The sequence below is a fragment of the Crinia signifera genome, chromosome 3 (genome assembly GCF_055691185.1).
Source record: "Crinia signifera chromosome 3, ASM5569118v1, whole genome shotgun sequence".
In the NCBI taxonomy this organism is placed as follows: Eukaryota; Metazoa; Chordata; class Amphibia; order Anura; family Myobatrachidae; genus Crinia; species Crinia signifera.
In genome coordinates, this window is record NC_139219.1 from 31,518,436 (window position 1) to 31,540,894 (window position 22,459).

General features: G+C 48.1%; 1 protein-coding gene across 1 annotated transcript in view; it reads left to right on the forward strand.

Annotated features, from left to right (window-relative positions):
- Nucleotides 1–15,628, forward strand: part of HHIPL2 (HHIP like 2) — a 39,537-nt gene extending 23,909 nt beyond the window's left edge. The window contains exons 6-10 of the mRNA XM_083174864.1: nucleotides 913–1,039; nucleotides 3,929–4,074; nucleotides 6,229–6,310; nucleotides 10,801–10,883; nucleotides 14,359–15,628. Of these exons, the coding sequence (XP_083030990.1) occupies nucleotides 913–1,039; nucleotides 3,929–4,074; nucleotides 6,229–6,310; nucleotides 10,801–10,883; nucleotides 14,359–14,969 (1,049 nt within the window). The 3' untranslated portion in view covers nucleotides 14,970–15,628. The remainder of the gene's footprint in view (nucleotides 1–912; nucleotides 1,040–3,928; nucleotides 4,075–6,228; nucleotides 6,311–10,800; nucleotides 10,884–14,358) is intronic.
- Nucleotides 15,629–22,459: the final 6,831 nt, after the last annotated feature.

Here is a 22,459-nt window from a genome sequence, read left to right on the forward strand (position 1 = left end):
GTGTCTAGTGCAAATTGAGAGCAATGGGTATATTTACTAAGAGTCCATTTAAAATCGATCTTTAATAATCTATGTTGGACTTCCAGGGCTAGATAACAGAAATATTTCTAGCCCCGGAAGTCCAAAATCGATTCAAGACCGATTTAAAATAGTCCAATATTGACGTTAATAAATTTACCCTAAGCGTTGGATCGGTTGCTGTGACGATGGACGGGAGTCTGTGGCTGGTGTTGCAGGGGAGGGGAGAGGCCAGCATTATACCCTGGACAGTTGGGATATAACATATATTTATTTATATTACATGTAAAATTTGCTATTTACTTACCCTTTTCTGGGGATATGGTCATTGGGTCTACAGCAACTAGGTCAACAGTCATTAGGTCGACACCACTAGGTCGACATGGGTCAAGGTCGACATGGATCTAGGTCGACAGGTCATTAGGTCGACGCAAGCATTAGATTGACATGGGCAAGGTCGACAGTCAAAAGGTCAACATGGGGTTTTTCCGTTTTTTTGTGCTGACAGGCGGTATTTCATGCCCTACCATTCACTAGGGCATGGTGGGAAAATAAAATAGTGTGCCGAGCGCAGTGAGGCACAATGCCCAAAGCATTGCGAGCGAAGAGAGGGGATGCGGTTGATTTTAAAATGTGTCCATGTCGACATTCGGGGGAAAAAAACAGTGAAAAACGACATGTCCACCTTTTGACTGTCGACCTTGCCCATGTCGACCTAATGCTTGTGTCGACCTAATGTCCTGTCGACCTAGACCCATGTCGACCTAGACCCATGTCGACCTTTCTGCATGTCGACTGAGTGGTGTCGACCTAGTTTCTGTAGACCGAACGATCCCAACCCCTTTTCTGCACTTGATATAATAACAAAAATTGAAAACGATTCTTCTTTAACAGATGATGTTCTTCCAATTTTTGCTTATGGGCACAATGTTGGTAAATCAGTTACTGGAGGCTACGTCTACCGAGGGTGCGAATCTCCAAATTTAAATGGCCTGTACATCTTTGGGGACTTCATGAATGGGTAAGAATTAAACAATGCCTACAAATATATACACTTGTTGGCACCCTATGATGAGTGATATTTGGTTTATGTTATTCATGGATCTTGTTCAAACATTTTATTAAATTGATACAGAAGTGTCCTCATGCATCTATCCTCAATCTACCTTGTATCACAAGGTGAGAAGCAAGTTGAGAATCTTTTTCACCCAAAATTGCAGTGAAATGCGACAAGGACACTCCAGGATTCTATGTGACACTAAGGCCACCAGCTCATCTCCATAACACTAACAGTAATTCAGAAGCTCACCTCCTTAACACTGACACTGAGGTCTCCAGCTCATCTCCCTATCACTGACACTAAGGTCACCAGCTCACCTCCTCAACACTGACACTGAGGTCACCAGCTCACCTCCTCAACACTGACACCGAGGTCACCAGCTCATCTCCCTAACACTGACACTGAGGTCACCAGCTCACCTCCTCAACACTGACACTGAGGTCACCAGCTCACCTCCTCAACACTGACAATAAGGTCACCAGCTCATCTCCCTAACACTGACACTAAGGTCACCAGCTTATCTCCCTAACACTGACACTTAGGGTACCAGCTCACCTCCTCAACACTGACAGTAAGGCCACCAGCTCATCTCCACAAGACTAATACAGTAATTCCCAAGCTCACCTCCTCAACACTGACAGTAAGTCCACCAGCTCACCTCCTCAACACTGACAGTAAGGCCACCAGCTCACCTCCTCAACACTGACAGTAAGGCCACCAGCTCACCTCCTCAACACTGACAGTAAGGCCACCAGCTCATCTCCTCAACACTGACAGTAAGGCCACCAGCTCATCTCCATAACACTAACAGTAAAGTCACAGATCACCTCCTCAACACTGACAATAAGGCCACCAGCTCATCTCCCTAAAACACTGACACTAAGGTCACCAGCTCACCTCCTCAACATTGACAGTAAGAACACCAGCTCACCTCCTCAACACTGACAATAAGTTCACCAGCTCATCTCCCTAACACTGACACTAAGGTCACCAGCTCACCTCCTCTACACTGACACTAAGGTCACCAGCTCACCTCCTCAACACTGACAATAAGTTCACCAGCTCATCTCCCTCACACTGACACTAAGGTCTCCAGCTCACCTCCTCAACATTGACAGTAAGGCCACCAGCTCATCTCCATAACACTAACCATAAAGTCACAGATCACCTCCTCAACACTGACACTAAGGCCACCAGCTCATCTCCATAACACTAACAATAATTCCCAAGCTCACCTCCTTAACACTGACACTAAGGTCACCAGCTCACCTCCTCAACACTGACAATAAGGTCACCAGCTCATCTACATAACACTAACAGTAATTCCCAAGCTCACCTCCTCAACACTGACACTAAGGCCACCAGCTCATCTACATAACACTAACAGTAATTCCCAAGCTCACCTCCTTAACACTGACACTAAGGTCACCAGCTCACCTCTTCAACACTGACAGTAAAGTCACAGATCACCTCATCAACACTGACATTAAGGTCACCAGCTCACCTCCTTAACACTGACACTAAGATCTCCAGCTCACCTCCTCGACACTGACAGTAATTCCACCAGCTCATCTCCATAACACTAACAGTAAAGTCACAGATCACCTCCTCAACACTGACACTAAGGCCACCAGCTTATTTCCCCCTAACACTAACAGTAAAGTCACAGATCACTTCCTCAACACTGACACTAAGGCCACCAGCTCATCTCCCTAACACTGACACTAAGGTCACCAGCTCACTTCCTCAACACTGACACTAAGGTCACCAGCTCACCTCTTCAACACTGACAGTAAAGTCACAGATCACCTCATCAACACTGACATTAAGGTCACCAGCTCACCTCCTCAACACTGACACTATGGTCACCAGCTCATCTCCTCAACATTGACACTAAGATCACCAGCTCACCTCATCAACACTGACACTAAGGTCACCAGATCATCCCCTCAACACTGACACTAAGATCCCCAGCTCACCTCATCAACACTGACATTAAGGTTACCAGCTCATGGTCACCTTCCTAACACTGAAACTAAGGTCACCAGCTCACCTCCTCAACACTGACACTAATGTCACCAGCTCACCTCCTCAACACTAACACTAAGGACAACAGGTCACCTCCTCAACACTGACACTAAGGTCACCAGCTCATCTCCTCAAACTGACACTAAGGGAACAGCTCACCCCCTCAGCACTAACACTAAGGTCACCAGCTCATCTCCTCAAACTGACACTAAGGACAACAGCTCACCCCCTCAGCACTAACAATAAGGTCACCAGCTCACCTCCTTAACACTGACACTAAGGTCACCAGCTCACCTCTTCAACACTGACAGTAAAGTCACAGATCACCTCACCAACACTGACATTAAGGTCACCAGCTCACCTCCTCAACACTGACACTAAGATCTCCAGCTCACCTCCTCGACACTGACAGTAATTCCACCAGCTCATCTCCATAACACTAACAGTAAAGTCACAGATCACCTCCTCAACACTGACACTAAGGCCCCCAGCTTCTGGCGCCAACAGTGACACTAAGGTCCCCAACTTGTGGCTCCAACACTGACACTAAGATCGCTAACTCACTTCACTCAAACTTACATTAAGGCCACCAGCTGTCCTACTCTGGCATGGCTGCAAAATGGAGGATAGGCCCTTGTTTTGTAGAACAGTCCCGGTTGGCGAAGCCAGCTATCTTGTGGCTAAGAAGGATTTGTACATGCCAATTAGAATCAGGCTTCAGTGTGTAGCTATCAGTGTATATTGTGCATTATACTGTATTATTGGTGTGTGCTTTATACAACCAACCTTGGCCTAATTTTATATACATTATTCTGCATGAAGCCGGCTGATGGCCCTACATGAGGACGTGACGAGAAATACATGGACCAAGCAGGATATCTGTATGGGAGATACCACAGTTTGTGCTTTTCCAAAGCTTATCAACACATACAGCAAATACATCATCTCCTTTGCAGAAGACGAAGCAGGTGAGTCTGCACAGGTGTCATCTGGGCCGGAGGGGAAGGCTTGGCTTAGTCCTCATGCTCAACCACTCAGTAACGCCAATGAAACCCTACAGTTTTTGTTATAAATGTCAAGGAAAGACTTGGCTTCCGCTGTAGACTTGGAATGAAGAAGGTAATCATGAAGACATGTTACTCTTATTGCTAATTAGTTGTTACTGCGCATAGATCATTTCATTACTTGATTAAAGTGACTTAGCTTGTATTTCAGAGAATATGAATAATGACAATGTTTTAATAATATTCTGGTTATTTTATATTTAAGAGAAGGTGAGATCTGTGAAGTGCTGTTATAGGGCTCAGTCAGAACACAGTGATATGGATGAGCTGGGACAGGAGGGATCCACCACCTCTCCATGTCCACTTTAAGTTGTGCGCTCAAGACATATGGGTATGGGATGAAGGGCTACTTCTACTCCTCCACAGCTGGCCTGGTCACCTGTTGGGCAACAGAGACAAGCCCAGAACGGAATAATTAGTGATCTCCCACCTACTCTCCCCCTCAGCGCAACTCCTTGTCAACATAGACTGAGAGTTGGAATTTATATAGTCGAAGGAGCAGGGTACCCCAGCAGCACAGAGTATATTAGGAGATGAGTGATGTGTCAGTGAGGACAGGGCTACATGTGACAGGGGCAGTGACATGATGTGAGAGGTTAATGGGGGCAGCAGGAAGCCACAGTCTGAGAGTTATATAATGGGAGGAGCAAGGTCCCCAGCAGCACAGAGTATATCAGGAGATGAGTCATGTGTCAGTGAGGACAGAGCTGCATGTGACAGTGGCAGTGACATGATGTGAGGAGGGGAATGGGGACAGGAGGAAGCCACATGGACCAAGTGGTTCTTATCAAGACTGAGCTAGATGGACCAAGTGGTTCTTATCTGCCATCAAATTCTATGTTAGTGGGAGGAGCAAGGTCCACAGCAGCAAAGAGTATATAATGAGAAGGGTTGTTGTGTGAAATGCACATCTACATGGTACAAAATGTATACATTCAACGTAGCTTTAATTTGATTTTACAATAACATAACAGTCCATTCTTCAGTTCATGGCTGTGCCGAGCCTCTTTGGCCAGGAGATGTGTCTACGGAGATGAAAGCACTGAAGTATTAGGTGTCCTAGTGACGTTTCCCAGACATGCAGACTCAGGAGAGGGCTCAGGAGAGGCCGGCAGCTGTATACTGGACATTTATCACAACTGTTTCTCAGATTCTGTAATGACCTCCTCATGTTGCCCTATGTGGATTTAATATATAGTTATGTAACCATTTTCTCCAGAGAAGATAACCCTTTGCTATTCTCCCACCACAAGACGAGTCACCTGTTGGATGTAGTTTATATTTACAGATCCGGAACCATTTCAGTTTTGCAGATCCGAAACGGTCACTAGATCGACATATATTAGGGTTACCACTGAAGGTCGATAGGGCTTAGGTTGACACCTGAAATAGGTTGACATGGCTAAGGTCGACAGGGTCGGACGGTCGACACACGCATTAGGTCAACAATGGGAAGGTCGACGTGAGTTTTTCACATTTTTTGGAGCCGATTTGTGGCAACAGGCGTTATTTCACGCCCTACCATCCAATTCGGCGTTCCCAAAGCATGGCGAGGGGACGTAGTACACTTAGACTGTGTCCATGTCAACTATGTCAACATTCGGGTCAAAAAAATGGGGGAAAACTTATGTCGACCCCATTGTTGACCTAAAGCTTGTGTTGACCTTCCGACCCTATGGATCTTATCCATGACGACCTAAGCCCTATCGACTTCCGGTGGTTGACGTAATGTATGCCGACCCTTATTAAGTCGACCCTATGACCCATATTCAACGAGTCCCAGTGTAAATCTTCCGGCTGTTCTGAATTCAGATTTTAAATCAAAATTTCAGATTGCAAAACGTAACTTGATTTTGGCTGTTTTTAGCCATTTTCAACTCATCTTATATAACAGTTGTCTTTCAGTATATATGACAGTTATAGAAGGTAATAACCCAGTTCTGGGTCACTGGCTGAGGCATTGTGCATGTGACTGTATAATATACAGTACTACTGTTATCTCAGCAAGTCATGGGAGTATAATTAACCCAATATATTTTTTCTCACTTTTTTACATAGGAGAACTGTATTTTCTCTCGACATCTGAACCAACGTCATTGTCTCCGTATGGAACGTTATATCGACTTGTCGACCCCGCCAGGTTGGTACATAGATTACCGGGTATACAGTAATAGTTCCATAGTTAGCCGCTATAGGTGTAACCAGAGCCATAACTACACTTTTCGGTGCCCTGTGCCCAGTGGTGGATTAAGCATGGGGATGACAGGGGCGGTCACCCCGGGGCCCCCACACACTGCATCTCTGCACACGTTACATCTGCCCCACCTGCGGTGCACATGGTTTTGCCCATTTTGAGAACAAATTTGTACTGCGATCAGATCTGAATAAGGGCCTTAGGGGGTTATTCTGATTCACTCGGAAAGGCACAATCACTCTCTAATGGACAAAACCATATGCGCTGCAGGTGGGGCAGATGTAACATCTATAGAGAGTTAGATTTGGGTGAGTTATTTTGTTTCTGTGCAGGGAAAATACTGGCTGCTTTATTTTCACACTGCAATTTAGATTTCAGTTTGAACACGCCCCACCCAAATCTAACTCTCTCTGCACCTGTTACATCTGCCCCCTTGCAGTGCACATAGTTTTGCCCATTTTGAGAACAAATTTATACTGCGATCAGATCTGAATAAGGCCAGGGGGGGGGGGTAATTCTGGTTGGCTCACTAAGCAGCATTTTTTCAATTCTCAGTGAGCCTTAAACATTGGTTCGCAGGAAGCGTGCAGGGCCAAAATCATTCTGATGATCAGTCTGTCAGTCTGGGCTGAACTGACGTCAGCCTCCCGACCTTGGCAGGCAGGCTCCCGCCTGTGTTCGCATGGGGATGCCCTGGGTTTTTCTGGGGGCACCCAGCGTTTTCATGGGTACGCATGTGAATGCCCCCTGCCTGCCTCCATTCTGCCCCCCGCCCTGTGTGAGCGCCGCGCCAACTATGCAAGTCAACGAAGGCGCCTGCACATGCGCATATGAGAATATGCACATGCGCACATCCTAAACATCGGTCCCCCCTGCGAACATGCCAGGGACTGAGCTGACCAGAATCAGGACCTCTATGGGGTGATTCAGCCCGGATCAGTCAGCTCTGAGTTTACCCCCGTTCCACTGATGGGGCTTTGCACATGTGCAAACCCTGGGAGCGGACGGCTTTGGTGAGTTTCACACTCACTGGGCCGTTCACTCCAGGAGGGGCGCGCAGGGGGCGGGAGTAGAGGAATGATGGGTGTTGTCACATGACGTCAGAACCTGCCCCAAATTTAGAGGATAGTGGGCGCTAGAAAAGTGAGTGACCGTCAAATGATTTCCACTCCTTGTGGCTGGATGCGAGGGGATGTGTTTGTCTACATATCCCCTTGCATGTTAGAGAGGGGATTCGATTGGTGGGGGGATTCTGAATCAGGCCCTATATAGAACTACCATATAAGAGTTTTATCACATCCAAATAAGCGCCAGTCACAAAATATTCCATAGAACGCATGCATGGTGCGCTGCGCTGCGCAGCTACATCAATACCGGCATCAGTTTGTGCTCTCTTGACCTGTAGAATTGCTGCAATATTGGCGTTACCATAAAACAATGACACGTGTCGGTTCTAAGCACCAAACACCAAAGCAGAAAGTGATTCTGAGCGTCCGGTGCTGGGAAACGCCACCGAGTGTCACATTACGGTCAGGTGTGGGCGCATAATATAAATCGGAAGAATGATTGATTTTCAAGACACCGACAGAAGCTGGAAGGAGAATGCGTTATAGGACGTTTATAATGTGTGAAATCAGCCTCTGGAATCAGTCCCTGGAGTGATCTGTGCATTATCCAAATATCTGGAGGTGTTTTATGTAACTGTCACAGAGACCTGGTGCAGAGAGACAGAGCCACGTGTTCAGGCGGCAGTAAGCGGCACGAGGATGTACGCAAAGTGTCAGGACAGAGGTCCAGATGCACTAAGCTTTAAAAGTGATAAAATGGAGAGTGATAAATCAGCAGCCAATCAGCTCCTACCTGACATGTCACAGACTGTGTTTGAAAAATGTCAGGCAGGAGCTGAGTGGCTGGTGGTTTATCACTCTCCATTTTATCACTTTATCTCCTTCATGTGGGATCCGGGGCTGCGTATGAGGACCATCGCGTCCAGCGCTGGTCATCGTCATCGTATCTTCTGAGTACCGACCCAATATATGTTGACCTTAATACCCAATGACACATACTCCTGTAGCCTAACCCTAACCCCCCTAACCCTAACCCACCCTGTAAAAATTGAGTCGGACATTGTCATTGAGAGCGATGTTGGGGTTCCAGAGCCAGGATTCTGGCAAAAAGTCCGCCAGGATTTTGACCATCTGCCGATATATTATAGGTAAAGGGTCGATGTCATATAATCAGAGTTGCCCAATCTCCCACATACCTGGGAATCTCCTGAGTTTGGGAAGAGTTTCCTAACTTCTGGTCATCTCACCAGTACAGTCGCTTCTCAGGTGAAGTGAGTGGTTGTGATGACGCATTTCGCTCTGAATCACATAATCATAGCCCCATCCTCAGTGGATCATTGTAAAGCGGTGCCACCATGATGTAATTTGTTGCTCCCTACCTCCGTACCTCCCTAACACTTCATGGTACTCCCAGCGCTCAGCACTCTGCAGTAGGCAGGTATGACCATAGGCGCTTGCAGTTGCGCGCTGCCTGCTGTATTTGCCGACCCTGACTGCAGCGCACCCCAATATGCCACACATAACACGCGCTGGTTGCAGTTGCATGTCAGAGTCAGGTATTTTTGCGCGCTCTTAGTGCCAGTTAGTGCCACAAGTTGCTCCAGTGTATCACAGTTTTCTCTGGCATTAAATCAATGAGTTCTACTTTGGGGGCGATTCAGCCCCGCTTGGTGAATTCACTACCCCGGCCGATTGTTGAGGTTTGCGCATGCGCGAATATGCACATGCGCAATCCCCCAGAGCAAATGCCTTCGCGATTTTCACACTCGCTGCAGCGTTCGCTCCAATTTAGGCGGACAGGGGGCAGACGCAGGGGACCAACCAGCATTTTATGGGCCCGCCCCCATAGAAACGTTGGGTGTACCCCTGAGAAGGCAGGCGTATCCATGATGTCACATGGGCCCTTATTCTGATTGAGTCGGATGGCTCCGAATGCGGACGGACGGTCGATGGTTGGTGTTTGCGCATGTGCGGCGGCGTATCTGAGCATGTGCAAACGCTTCACATGTATGAACACGGCGTGAGTTCCGTACAGAAAATGATCGTATGGAAACATCCGAGCAGGGGGTGGAGAGGGGCGTGAAGGGCTGTTTAGGCTCATTGACATATGTGCACGCCCCGCGTTTTATGGGCGTTCCCATGAAAACGCTGGGCGTACATATGGTAATGCGGCCGTGTGGGGGGCGGACAGCTGACATAGCCGGATGCCAGCTGCCCGCCCATATCCCTGCTTTCATTCGGAAAAATGTCCATGTGGTCTGGAGCACTCGGTGCTGCCTGACCACTCGGTCCATCATTCGATGGTCGGCGACCATCGGAGGATGGGGGAGGTTCCCACAGATGGAGGAGGTGTTCGCATGAAACATCCACTCGCGGTCCATCCGGTCGGCGTCTTACCGCATTCGGACGGTGTGAGCGATCCGTACCTACCGTAGTGGGGCTAAGAACACTCGGTTCCTGTCCGAAATACGCATCCGTCCGATTTAACTAGAATAAGGGCCATGGTGTCAGCGCCCACCCCCCAATCCACCAATCTCTGTGAGGATAAAAGTATACACTTACTTTTATCTGCGGGGCTAATATCTGTTGTTTGAGCATGCGCATTTCTGCACGTATGCATGCACTGGGTGCTGTGGCCACGGCAAACAAACTGTTTGCTTCTGTGCACGCACCCATCCTTGCGAGTGGAGGGTAGGGGGGAAGTGTGGGGTGGCGGGTCGGTCAATTTGCATATCGGAACGCTCAGCAGTTCAAGGGCGTTTCCATGAGAACACTGGGCGTACTCATGCTAATGGGCCGATGACTGGGGGGGGGGGGGCAGTTGACATCACCGGGTGTCAGCTGCCCGCCCACTTCCCTCAGAATGAGCATGCAGATGTAAGGTCGCTCTGAGCAACCTTAGACATGCATGTCCGTTCCACATCATTCGATGGTCGTCGACCATCGAATGATGTGGGTGTTCCCCCGCAGGCTACGAATGAATGCTTATGTAAAACATCCATACGCATCCTGTGCAAATGTGCGTGCCGAGCGTATCAATCAGAATAACCCCCTGTGCTCATGCCTGAGGGTCCAAAATCATCGTATTTACCACAAAGGACCCTCACAATGCATTGATTAGAGGGTACCTTGTAGCTCTGCTAATGAGTTTCACCTGCATCAAGTCCGACCCTTATTAGTGAGCAGTTCTCAGATTCCTAGAGTGGGCAGCGCAGATGTTTTGTATAACCGTTAATTACCGTGGCCGTACTAAGAGGCCTCTTCCTTTGATGGGGGTGATTAACGTTCTCTGAGTTTCTGGCAAGTTGTCCTGTTTTGAATTTGCAATTATTCAGCGTCAATATCACTTTTGTTTCTCTCCATTTTCAGGAGGGCACCCCCAGGAAAATGCAGCTACAAACCTTGGCCGGTCAAAGCCAGGAGTAAAGTGGTTCCCTTAGTTCCACGCGAGAGTAAGTAGACGTTCCCGGCGACGGGAGATTTAAAGGCATAAACTGCATTGTAAGAGACAACTGTGTAGAGTACCAGCAGCTTTTTCTTATCGATCTTCATCACCGTTAATGTGTCCCTGGTTTTACACTGGGCGGGGCTAAACATTGTGTAACCAAAAGGTTCCTCAGAAAGTCACATTATCGCCAAGGGTCGCTTTAGACATGGGGGCCCCCTCCCACTTATCATTACTGGCCGCAAACTGCATGGGAGAATATTACACTGTCAAAACACAGAGTAAAGGCAGTATAAACTTGGTCAATGGGTAACTGCAGGGGGGGGGGGGATTAATAAATTATATATATAATATTACATGAAAAGCCTGTGTTTGTCCCTCTGTACCTTACTCGGCTCAGCGCTGCCTCTGATTAAAAACCCTCCTATGACAAAGCTGCTGCTGCTGCTGTCCTCCATGGGCCTGAGAAGCATATGATGAGCTCCACCAAGCAGAGCTCAGCACAATCCTCTCAGCCTCTGACCTCTTGTGCAAAGCCTTATGAGACTTTTAGTCAACTCCCAGTAATGCACTGGACACTTTTGCAGTCAGTGCATACCTCCCAACAGTCCCGATTTTATCGGGACAGTCCCGATTGTCAGGGACAGTCCCGATGTCCCACCCGCGGGCGGCAGTGCCCCGCGGTGTGGGGGGGGCTGTTGGGAGTCCCCCCTGTCAGCTGCTAAGCAGCGGGGAATAAACGCTGTGCGCATGCGCACAGCGTCTATTCCCGCAGCCAGGGGGCTGGGGGCATGGCTAGAGGCTCACAGAGCCTCTGGGTCATGCCCCCATAGCGGCAAAATGGGGGCGTGGCCTCGCGGAAGAGCCGCGAGTATAGGCCACGCCCCCAAATTAGGCCACGCCCCCCGAAAATTTCGGTGCGCCTCCGGCGCGCAGGAGCATCGTCCCGTCTTCAGAGCTCCAAAGGTTGGGAGGTATGGTCAGTGTAACCTTGGCTTCCGATGCTCAGCACCATTAATCATTGTCACATTGGCAGATAGGTGAAGCTGCATCACTACCCCACTCCCATGCACAAAACCTTAACCTAAACCTTAACCTATATTTTTTTTAAATATATGCCAACCACAGGGGGCCCATAGCTAGAGAGGGGCCCAGGGTTACCCCCTGTGCCCCCCCCCCCCCTTAATCTGGCCCTGGTCTGACCGTTACCTGACTCCCCATCTACTCCACTTATTGTAAGCACAATACGCACAGTTCCAGATTACAGGGTCAATGGTGTCTAGATAGCCAGTCTATAAGTCAACACCAAATATAGACACGCGCAAGGTTGACAGTGACAAAAGGTTGATGTGTGCCATGTCGACGGTAACAATAGATCATAAGCAAAAGGTTGATATGGCAAATGTCGACACAGGAAAAGGTTGACATGAGTGTTTACTTTTTTCCGGATGTCAACATCCACATATGAGCACGTAGACTGCCAAATAATGCGCCGAATATCACGTGGATAATAAAGTAAGAAAAATTAAGAAAACAAACCGTGAAAAAGCCACGTTCACCTTTTCATGTCTCCACCTTTGCTACGTTGAGCTTTTGCTTGTGTCGACCTTTTGTCAACATTAATCTTATCGTGTACGTCAACCTTTTGTCAATGTCAACCTTGTGCATTGGTGTCGACCTATCGTGTGGATACAATACGCACTGGGGATGCTCATCAATGGTTTATAGTTTTTGTATATGGCTGGCATCATTGGAAACCAGACAAGACGTACGTGCACAAGATGGCGGCTGAGCCTGAGCATATCTGCACAAGTGCTGGCCATAGGGTTTGGCCACAGGCTCTGTATTTGGACACCCCCTGTAGATATTCAGGGTTTGCCCCTGTACCCCATGCGTATCCAGAGAGCAGTTGCATCCTTGTGGTGACGGCGGGGGACCACTACTAGACAAGTCCTGTAATGATCTGTCAGAAGCGCAGATCCCAGGAGGAAGCAGATGCTTGCGGGTGATCTGTCAGGAGTCTGCTGTCTTTTCTACCCATTTGTCACGTCCCTCGGTCCTCCTGCGGAATTACAGCAGCTGTGCAGCAGGTGGAATCTATGTCCAAATATGTGGCACATGTGGTCTGGTCATCACTAAATCATCAGAAGCAACATCGGAATCCAAGTTTCTGTTTAGGACCGTGTGGAAGTACATAGGGTGTATGAAATTCTATGCTCCTAACTCACCCTACAAATCTTAGGGCTGCCATCCTCCTGGAGAGAAAATGCAGAGAAAGAGTGGCCCCGAGAGAGGAGGGGGGTACTATTTACCAGGGCCCAGGACTGATGGAGGACCCCCCGTTACCTGGCTGCTCTTCTCAACCCAACACATGCTGCTGTGTGCTGGGCTGCAGTATAGCCAGGGAGATGCTTAAAGTAATATTTTTTCTGTATTTTATTCCAAGGGAGCCTGGCCACACCTCCCATGATTAGGCCACGCCCCCTTAAAAGATTCTGGGCCCGGCCAGGCTCTCTACTGCTCTGCTGTTTGGTTGCATTGTGAGCAGGACAGCCGAGAGGGGGGGTGGATACTAATTTCCTGGGCCCGGGCTTGCTGGAGGGGCCCGACGAGGGCCATGGTCCGACCCCCCCTTCCCCCTCCGTCCCTCCCGGGCAGCACACACCTACAGCATGTGCTGTGCTAAAATCAGGCTCAGCATGAGCGTCTCACCGACAGCGTGAGAGCCTGCTGTCAGCACAGCACATGCTGTAGGTATGTGCTGCTGCTGCTGTTGCTGAGGGGGGGGGGGGGTGACAATAACACTCCCCCCTCGTGTTTAAAGTGTGTTTTCATCCCCTAAACATTTTTGGGGCGTGGCCTAATCGCGGAGGTGACCACCCCTCCCACAATTAGGCCACACCCCCAAATGTTACCGTGGCTCGGCATACCTCTCGGCAGCCCTGATTGTGAGTCAAAGTTATGGTAAGACAGGTGCAGTGGTTTTGGTGCTGCAAGAGTGACCCACCCATCTCCCAGCATGCCCCTTCACCCAAGGCAGTGCACGGTTCCCCCATGGGTGGAGTTGGGACTACGATCTGAATGTTCTTTCTAAGAAACTCCGGCCGAATCAGTAAAGCAAAATAATAAAAAAGTCATTTTGTGTCTGAAACAAACTATGTTGCCGTGCAAGGTTTGCAAATGCAAATACATTTATTTGTTTCTGTGCAGGGTAAATACTGGCAGCTTTTGCATGTAGCCCACAAAGTTATTCTTAGGGGGAAATTTACTAAGATGGGAGTTCTATTTCAGACATGATGTTGCTATGGGCAACCAATCAGATTCTATTTTTTATCTTCTAGAAGGTGCTAAATACATAAACAGTAGATTCTGATTGGTTTCCCATAGCAACATCCCATGTGAAATAGAACTCCCATCTTAGTAAAATTACCCCTTACACTGTGACATTGACCAACCTACATTAATCTTTCATTGTCTTCCAGAGACTGTTCTCGAAATTCTCAGTGAGGAGATCAAATCGGTGAAGAAACCCGTTAAGGTTCTAAGAAAACCTCCAAGAACTACAACGAAAACCCCTGTTAAGACGACGACCCCAAGAGGACCCATCTCATCTCCACCATCAACGACCTCCAGCTATAAACTTCCAACAGGTCCGAATACGCAGCGGCCCACGGCCAAAACCACGGAGACGAGCCTGAAAACGTCCCAACCCAAGAAGCCCACGAAAAAACCAAAGTATGCTAAACCACCGAAGATAAATGTCAAAGACAAAGTCAAAAACTCCAAAAAATCTAAGACTGGCTTCAAAAAAGCCTCATTGACCAAGCCCACGAAGAAGCCAAAGCCTAGCAAGTCACCCAAACTACATGTCAAAGTGAAAAAGTCACAGCAATCGGAGTCCCACACGAAGAAACCAAAGGTTCCTGTTAGAAGCAAAGCGAAAGGTGAGGAACCCAAAACTGCCTCCAAGGAGACCAAGAATAAGAACAAGAAGAAAACGAGGCCGACCCTTGAACCATCTTTGATGCCCCCAAGAAATAGCAACTTATTGTCTTCATCGCACATGAAAAGCAAAAATACAAAGGACGAATAAAAGACTTTAAAGCAAAATAACTTTTTGGTATTCACCAATTTACACTACACCCACATGCATTTTGGGCCTGGTTCCGATCCAATAGTTCTAGTGATTGCTGTTGCGATTATATGCTAATACGGGCAGGAGCTAACCTGAACACACTGTTGTCATGTCTACATCACTGTCCAATTGGCGATACTTCGGTACCATCGACGCATATCGGGTCATGTTGCAGAGTCTGCGTGTCTCTGCCGACGCGCATGCAGTGCTGCTCTCCTGAGACGCAGAGGGCTCCCCGGCAACGAGTAAGATTGCAGCTGCTAATTTATGCAAGCCCAGACAACGGCGTCTGAATGATGACATATATGCGTTTGTCCGACCCCCCCACCCCCATTACCACCCCCAAACAATTATGTCACTCGCTTTGCGACTAATTCCTTGATGGGACGGCGATTGCAATTCACTCAGGGATACGGTCATTGGGTCACCCGCAAGTCGGTCGACAAGCTTTAGCTCGACATGCAGAAAGGTCGACATGATTTAGGGTTGACATGGGTTAGGTCGACAGGGTCATTAGGTCGACATGGTGTTTTTTTTTATTGTTTTTTTGAGCCGACATGTGCCAACAGGTGGGATTTCTTGACCTACCATCCACTAGGGCATGCTGGGAGAATAAAATAGTGCCCGAAACATCGCGAGCGCAGCGAGCCATGCGAGGGGAAGTTGTAGTACGTTTCTGTGTCCATGTCGACACAAAATGTGCTGACAGGCAGTATTTCATGCCCTTCCATCCACTAGGGCATGGAGGGATAATTAAATAGTGTGCCAAGTGTATAGAGGCACCGTGCCTTAAGAATGGCGAGCGTAGCAAGCCATGCGAGGGGACACGCTGCTATGTTTTAGTGTTTTTGTTGACTGTGCCGACATTCGGGTAAAAAAAAGTGAAAAAAACAAAACAAAACCATGTCGACCGAATGACCCTGTTGACATAACCCATGTTGACCGTACTGTATGTCGACCTAGTGGTGTCGACCTACTTGCTGGTGACCTAATGATCTGTACCCTTCACTCACCACGTGCGCACTGCTTCCCAGTAAGAAACCATTGACCGCTTCCCACTGCATCTGAATTAGGCCCGTTGTGCACTGTTTAAGTGACGATATAATAAACAGGGTTTACTATGCAGAACTTTAAAGGTTGAAAACCAAACCACAAGCAATGTAAGGCCGCGTTCTGCCCTATAACGATGATGGTTGGTGCAGGATCGCTGCTATTAGGACAATACATTTGGTAAAATCAGATGTGAAATAATACAGTTTTCTCCGCACTTTAGTTATGTGGGGTACTTGGGGTGAGTCCTTGGGGTGTGTACTCAGCACTTCCAAAAATAAAAACAAATAAAGAATAAAAGCTCCTTAGCCCAATCTGTCCTGTCTTACAGGCTACTGGTTATCACTCATTTACCACCTGGGTATAGGGCCGGCTCCACAGTTAGGCAGTTGCCTAGATGCTCCAGAACCTTGGGGAGGGGGGGGGGGGGGGCATCCATATGTCTATCACATAATGAAGGACTACTCATAAAGGCGGCCTTGTTGAACTTAATGCAGATGGCAGGTGTTGAGCTTCTAGGACTCCACCTCCACACGTTCACCTGGGGTTCTGTAAAGCCGGTATTGGTGTGTGTGTGTGTGTGTGTGTGTGTGTGTGTGTGTGTGTGTGTGTGTGTGTGTGTGTGTGTGTGTGTGTGTGTGTGAAGAGCAGTAAGCTGACGTTTCGCCTAGGGTGCTGACATACCTTGCACTCTCCCTGTCTGGACGCCTGGACACCCACCGTGGCATCCTATTCGTGTTATTAGTACCCACAAAGCCATACATTTCTATAATTGCTGTTAGAATGTTTCACTGCCAACTTCTATAAAGCAATAAATATGCTAGAAATAAGATTACCAAAATGTCACAAGAATAGAACGACTTGTGCACATACCGTACTGATCCTTGGGTCACTTTTCTTATGTCGACAGTCAATAGGTCCGCCACTATTTGCAGACACACATGAGTTCAACATGGACAATAGGTCAACATAAACAAAAAGTATACACTGTAATTGTTGACACATGAAATGGTCTACATGAGTTTTTCATAGTTTTTAATTTTTTTTTATCACATGGATGCCACGTCCGTCATTTTCCCTTACTGAATTATCACCTGGGTGCCACGTCCGTCATTTTCCCTTACTGAATTATCACATGGGTGCCACGTCCGTCATTTTCCCTTACTGAATTATCACATGGGTGCCACTTTTGTCATTTTCCCTCACTTTTTTAAAATGTTTAATTGGGATTAGCAGTTGCTTGCGGTTTATCGCTTTGGGCATTACATTGTTTAAGATGGGGATACCACACATGTGTATGCTGATTTCTTGTAGTTCTCCAGCTGCCTGCATGCAAGAGCAGTCGTGGGCTGCATGCTGGCATTTGTAGTGCCACAACCATGCGTATTGTATTTTCACAGTATTATCTTTGTACCAACCGATCCGGAGAACCAGAAGGGGCCTGATGCTGCTCAGCACATTATCCCGATAATAAATCCAAGGTGTTTGCCACAGGGGAACGGTTACTATTTCCAATCATGCTCCACGTGGACAGTAAATCAACCAAAAGATGCTTGTGATCAAGCAGAAACGCATTGGTGGAGATTTTAAAGGACATAGAGGCCGTTGGACTGAACTTATCACCATACCATCTGAGGCTATTATGGGAGGACTTTTTTCGGTGGAGGCCCGGGATCCCACTGAGAACTATCCCTCTGACTGTCCACTAAGCGACACAAATAGCCTTGATGATAAGGCCAGACACGGTACTATGCCAAAACATTGTGTGTATTTTTGTGTATTGAAATAAATTGTTACAGTTTTACGCTATGTGCAATATTTAAATTTTAAACCGAGGTATACAAGTGAAAGAGAAAGGGAATCGTATTTGGAACATCAAACGACACTATACGAGATATCTTGTGTTGTGGCCTAAGAAAAGGCTCATTTGCGGTACGGGAAAAATTCTTTGACCAGAGAGATTTTAATTATGGGGGAAATTTACCAATATGAAAAACCTAGTTTTTCGTATTAGTATTTCCCCTACGACTGCATACGACTGTTTCAGTCGTATGCAAAGTCGTGTTCCGGAGGGGAATGTACAAAGCAGTCAGATACGACTGCTTTGTAACCCTCCGATGGTGTAACCATTCGTATTAGCTGGCCATATACAGTATACGAGTGTTTCTGGCAGTCTGCACGGATCAGTCAGATCCGTGGAGGCTGCAAGGTGTAAAGAAAAAATAAATAAATAATAAAAAAAAAACAGCGTGGGGTCCCCCCACAGCTGTAACCAGCACCAGGCTGAAGGAGCCGGGGACGGTAATTAAAAATCAGGGAACCTGACAAATAGGGGTTCCCCGATTTTTAACAACCAGCCCCAGGCTCCAGGTCCAGAGCTGGTTCCCAAAATACGGGGGACAAAATGACTAGGGGTCCCCCGTATTTTAAGAACCAGCCCCAGGCTCAACCAGCCAGCAGGGTAATGTCACAGCCGGGGGACACTTATGATATAAGGTCCCGCGGCCAAAACATTAACCCCCTGACCGGTCAGCCTGGCCAGGGGCCCTGGGGGAGTGGGGACCCCCCCAATGAAGGGGTCCCCCCCCCTCCAGGACTTACCTGACCAGGCTGAAGCCTGGTGCTGTCCCCGGTGACCCTGGGCTGTGGTCACCGGGCTGATCTTGGTGTAAAAAAAAGAATAAACTATTGTTTAATACTGGTGAACTATGAGTCCCAGCAAACCTCCCCCGCAAGCTGGGACTTGGAGAACCACAAGTCCCAGCCTGTGGGGCATTAATGCCCCGCAGGCTGGGACTTGTGGTTCTCCAAGTCCCAGTTTGCGGGGGAGGCTTGCTGGGACTCATAGTTCACCAGTATTAAACAATAGTTTATTCTTTTTTTTACACCAAGATCAGCCCGGTGACCACAGCCCAGGGTCACCGGGGACAGCACCAGGCTTCAGCATGGTCAGGTAAGTCCTGGAGGGGGGGGGACCCCTTCATTGGGGGGGTCCCCACTCCCCCAGGGCCCCTGGCCAGGCTGACTGGTCAGGGAGTTAATGTTTTGGCCGCGGGACCTTATATCATAAGTGTCCCCCGGCTGTGACATTACCCTGCTGGCTGGTTTGGCCTGGGGCTGGTTCTTAAAATACGGGGGACCCCTAGTCATTTTGTCCTCCGTATTTTGGGAACCAGCCCCAGACCTGGAGCCTGGGGCTGGTTGTTAAAAATCGGGGAACCCCTATTTGTCGGGTTCCCTGATTTTTAATTACCGGCCCCGGCTCCTTCAGCCTGGTGCTGGTTACAGCTGTGGGGGGGACCCCACGCTGTTTTTATTTTTTTTATTTATTTATTTTTTCTATTTTTTTTTACACCTTGCAGCCTGCACGGATCTGACTGATCCGTGCAGACTGCCAGAAACATTCGTATTAGCGGCCGTATACTGTATATGGCCAGCTAATACGAATGGTTACACCATCGGAGGGTTACAAAGCAGTCGTATCTGACTGATTTGTACATTCCCCTCCGGAACATGACTTTGCATACGACTGAAACAGTTGTATGCAGTCGTAGGGGAAATACTAATACGAAAAACTAGGTTTTTTATATTGGTAAATTTCCCCCGTAATTTCATTAAAATAGTATGAATAGTGAAATAGCAAGATGTGAACACAAGAGGGCACCATTGCCATGTATAGGATGCAATGAAATCAGCTGGATTGAGATTTAAGGTATTTGCTGTGTCCTAAGGGCCTTATTCAGCATCAGCTGCAGTAGTCCGAAAAATGTACACTGGGGATTTTTAGCACACATTGGGTGGGATGCAGTAACATCCGCAGCCCCTCTCCACCACACATCACCGTCTACTGCATAGATAGTATAATCGCATACGCACTAACATATGCGATTATTATCGCAAAGGCATAATTGGCTACTTTTGAAAACTAGTTTCTGGGAGATTATAGTTGGAAATAGAATTTTGCATAGCACCCCATTGAGGGGGCGTGTCATGCTCCACCCAAAGGGAGTGTCTAGTTGCATATATGGAGATATTGTGAACGTGGCACCTAGAAGCGTGGGTGTGTACTGCTACATCTGAGAGGAATCTTTTAAAATGACTTATATACAAACGAAGATGAGCCCCAAAGCAGTTAGTAAGAGCTACTATACTTGGTAAAGTGCAGGGAAATGGTGCTGATGTTTCAGTGTAAATGTATCTATCTGTCATTCTTTTTTTCCAAAAAAATGTACCAGTGTAATGTGGGCTAGGTGACATGAGGGAGATTGCTAGACTAATGAGGGAGAGAGGGAGATTGCTGCTATGTCAGGGAGTCTCCTGCACAATGCAGGAGGGGAGGTAACTATGATGTAACAGTGTAATGTGGGCTAGGTGACATGAGGGATATTAGTAGACTAATGAGGGAGAGAGGGAGATTGCTGCTATGTCAGGGAGTCTCCTGCAGAATGCAGGAGGGTAGGCAACTATGCACAAAGTACAGCTCTTGCTTTATGAGCTGCCCTTTGAGATGCGCCTGGCAATGTGTGAGTGGTCCCCGGCGGCTCTCCCCCCTCCTTTTGCCCGGCAACCCCCTGCTCAGATGGCTGCAGGGCAGGAGGTCACTGGTCCAGGCAGCACAGCAGAATGCTACCCAGACAGAGGTGAAGTAGGGAGGATGGATGGCATGGATCGGTGCGGTGGGGAGCGGCGAGGGGCAGCGGGGAGGGGGGGCTCTGATGCAGAGTTTTGGGGGAGTGGTCTAGACAATGCAGGTCCACACAAAACTCACACAAACTGTAGGCCTTTATTTAGATCTGATCGCAGTACAAATTTATTTGGAAAATGGGCAAAACCATATGCACTGCAGGTGGGGCAGATGTAACGTGCAGAGAGAGTTAGATTTGTGTGAGTTATTTTGTTTCTGTGCAGGATAAATACTGGCTACATTATTTTTGCACTGCAATTTAGATTTCAGTTTCAGCACACCCCACCCAAATTTAACTCTCTCTGCACTTGTTACATCTGCCCCACCTGCAGTGCACATGGGCCCTTATTCAGATCTGATTGCAGTACAAATTTGGTTGGAAAATGAAAAAAACATGTGCACTGCAGGTGGGGCAGATGTAATGGGCAGAGAGCGTTACATTTGGGTGGGCTGTGTTGAAACTGAAATCTAAATTGCAGTGTAAAAATAATGCAGCCAGTATTTACCCTGCACAGAAACAAAATAACCCACCCAAATCTAACTCTCTCTGCCCATGTTACATCTGCCCACCTGCAGTGCACATGGTTTTGCCCCTTTTTCAAACAAATTTGTACTGCGATCAGATCTGAATAAAGGCCATGAGAATGGAAAGATGGCGGCTATGCGCCTATCTGCACAGTAGGCTGTGAATGTGGCGATTCCTGTGCTGTGATTGCAATTAGATTGTGATCACAGTTCAGGATGCACCTTGTCATGCTGGGCAGCCTTGCCCTGAGTCTGAGCCTTAACCATAGATACAGGTCATACATCTCATAGATCTCCTCTGCTAAGGAAATACATTGCATGGCCGGAACGCTGAACCAACGAAACCCTGACTGCGAACAGCCGCGGCGATATGCAGTGTCACCAGGCCATGCGTACGGAGCGGGTCAGGGGCGGTGGGCCAGGGTGTCGCCCATGGGAACTCCAAACATTTCATGGGCGTCCCCATTAGAGCGCTGGACGTTCCCATGCGGGCAGGACGAGGTGTGCCGGGGCGGGTAGCTGACATCTCATGGCGTTCACCCTGTCTTCATCCTGCTCCCTGCAAAGTGGGGGGGGGGGGGTATCCTTTAGAAGGTTCTTAGATGACACCTTTGACACCTGGTCCCGTTGTGAGACTAGCATCTCCTACCACACAGACATTTTGGGAGAACAATAATAATTTAGAACACGGTCACGACCAGGTTATTGCTCACAGGACCATGCACCGTTTACCTTGGGCGCGCAAAACGCACACAATTGTGACTTTAATGGTCTGCCATAATACATGGCGATGGCCACATGCTAAATACCTTAGCATGTGGCCATCATAAATAAGGACAGGCAGCCAATGGAACAACAGCCGCTGAGTGCAGCAGAAAATAGCAGCACTCCTACACCCTCAGTAGCCTTGTTCATATGTACCTGTACTACCAGATGCACCGGCCCCATATGTACCTGTACTACCAGATGCACCGGCCCCATATGTACCTGTACTACCAGATGCATCAGCCCTATGTGTACTACCAGATGCACCGGCCCCATATGTACTACCAGATGCACCGGCCCCATATGTACTACCAGATGCACCGGCCCCATATGTACCTGTACTACCAGATGCACCGGCCCCATATGTACCTGTACTACCAGATGCATCAGCCCTATGTGTACTACCAGATGCACCGGCCCCATA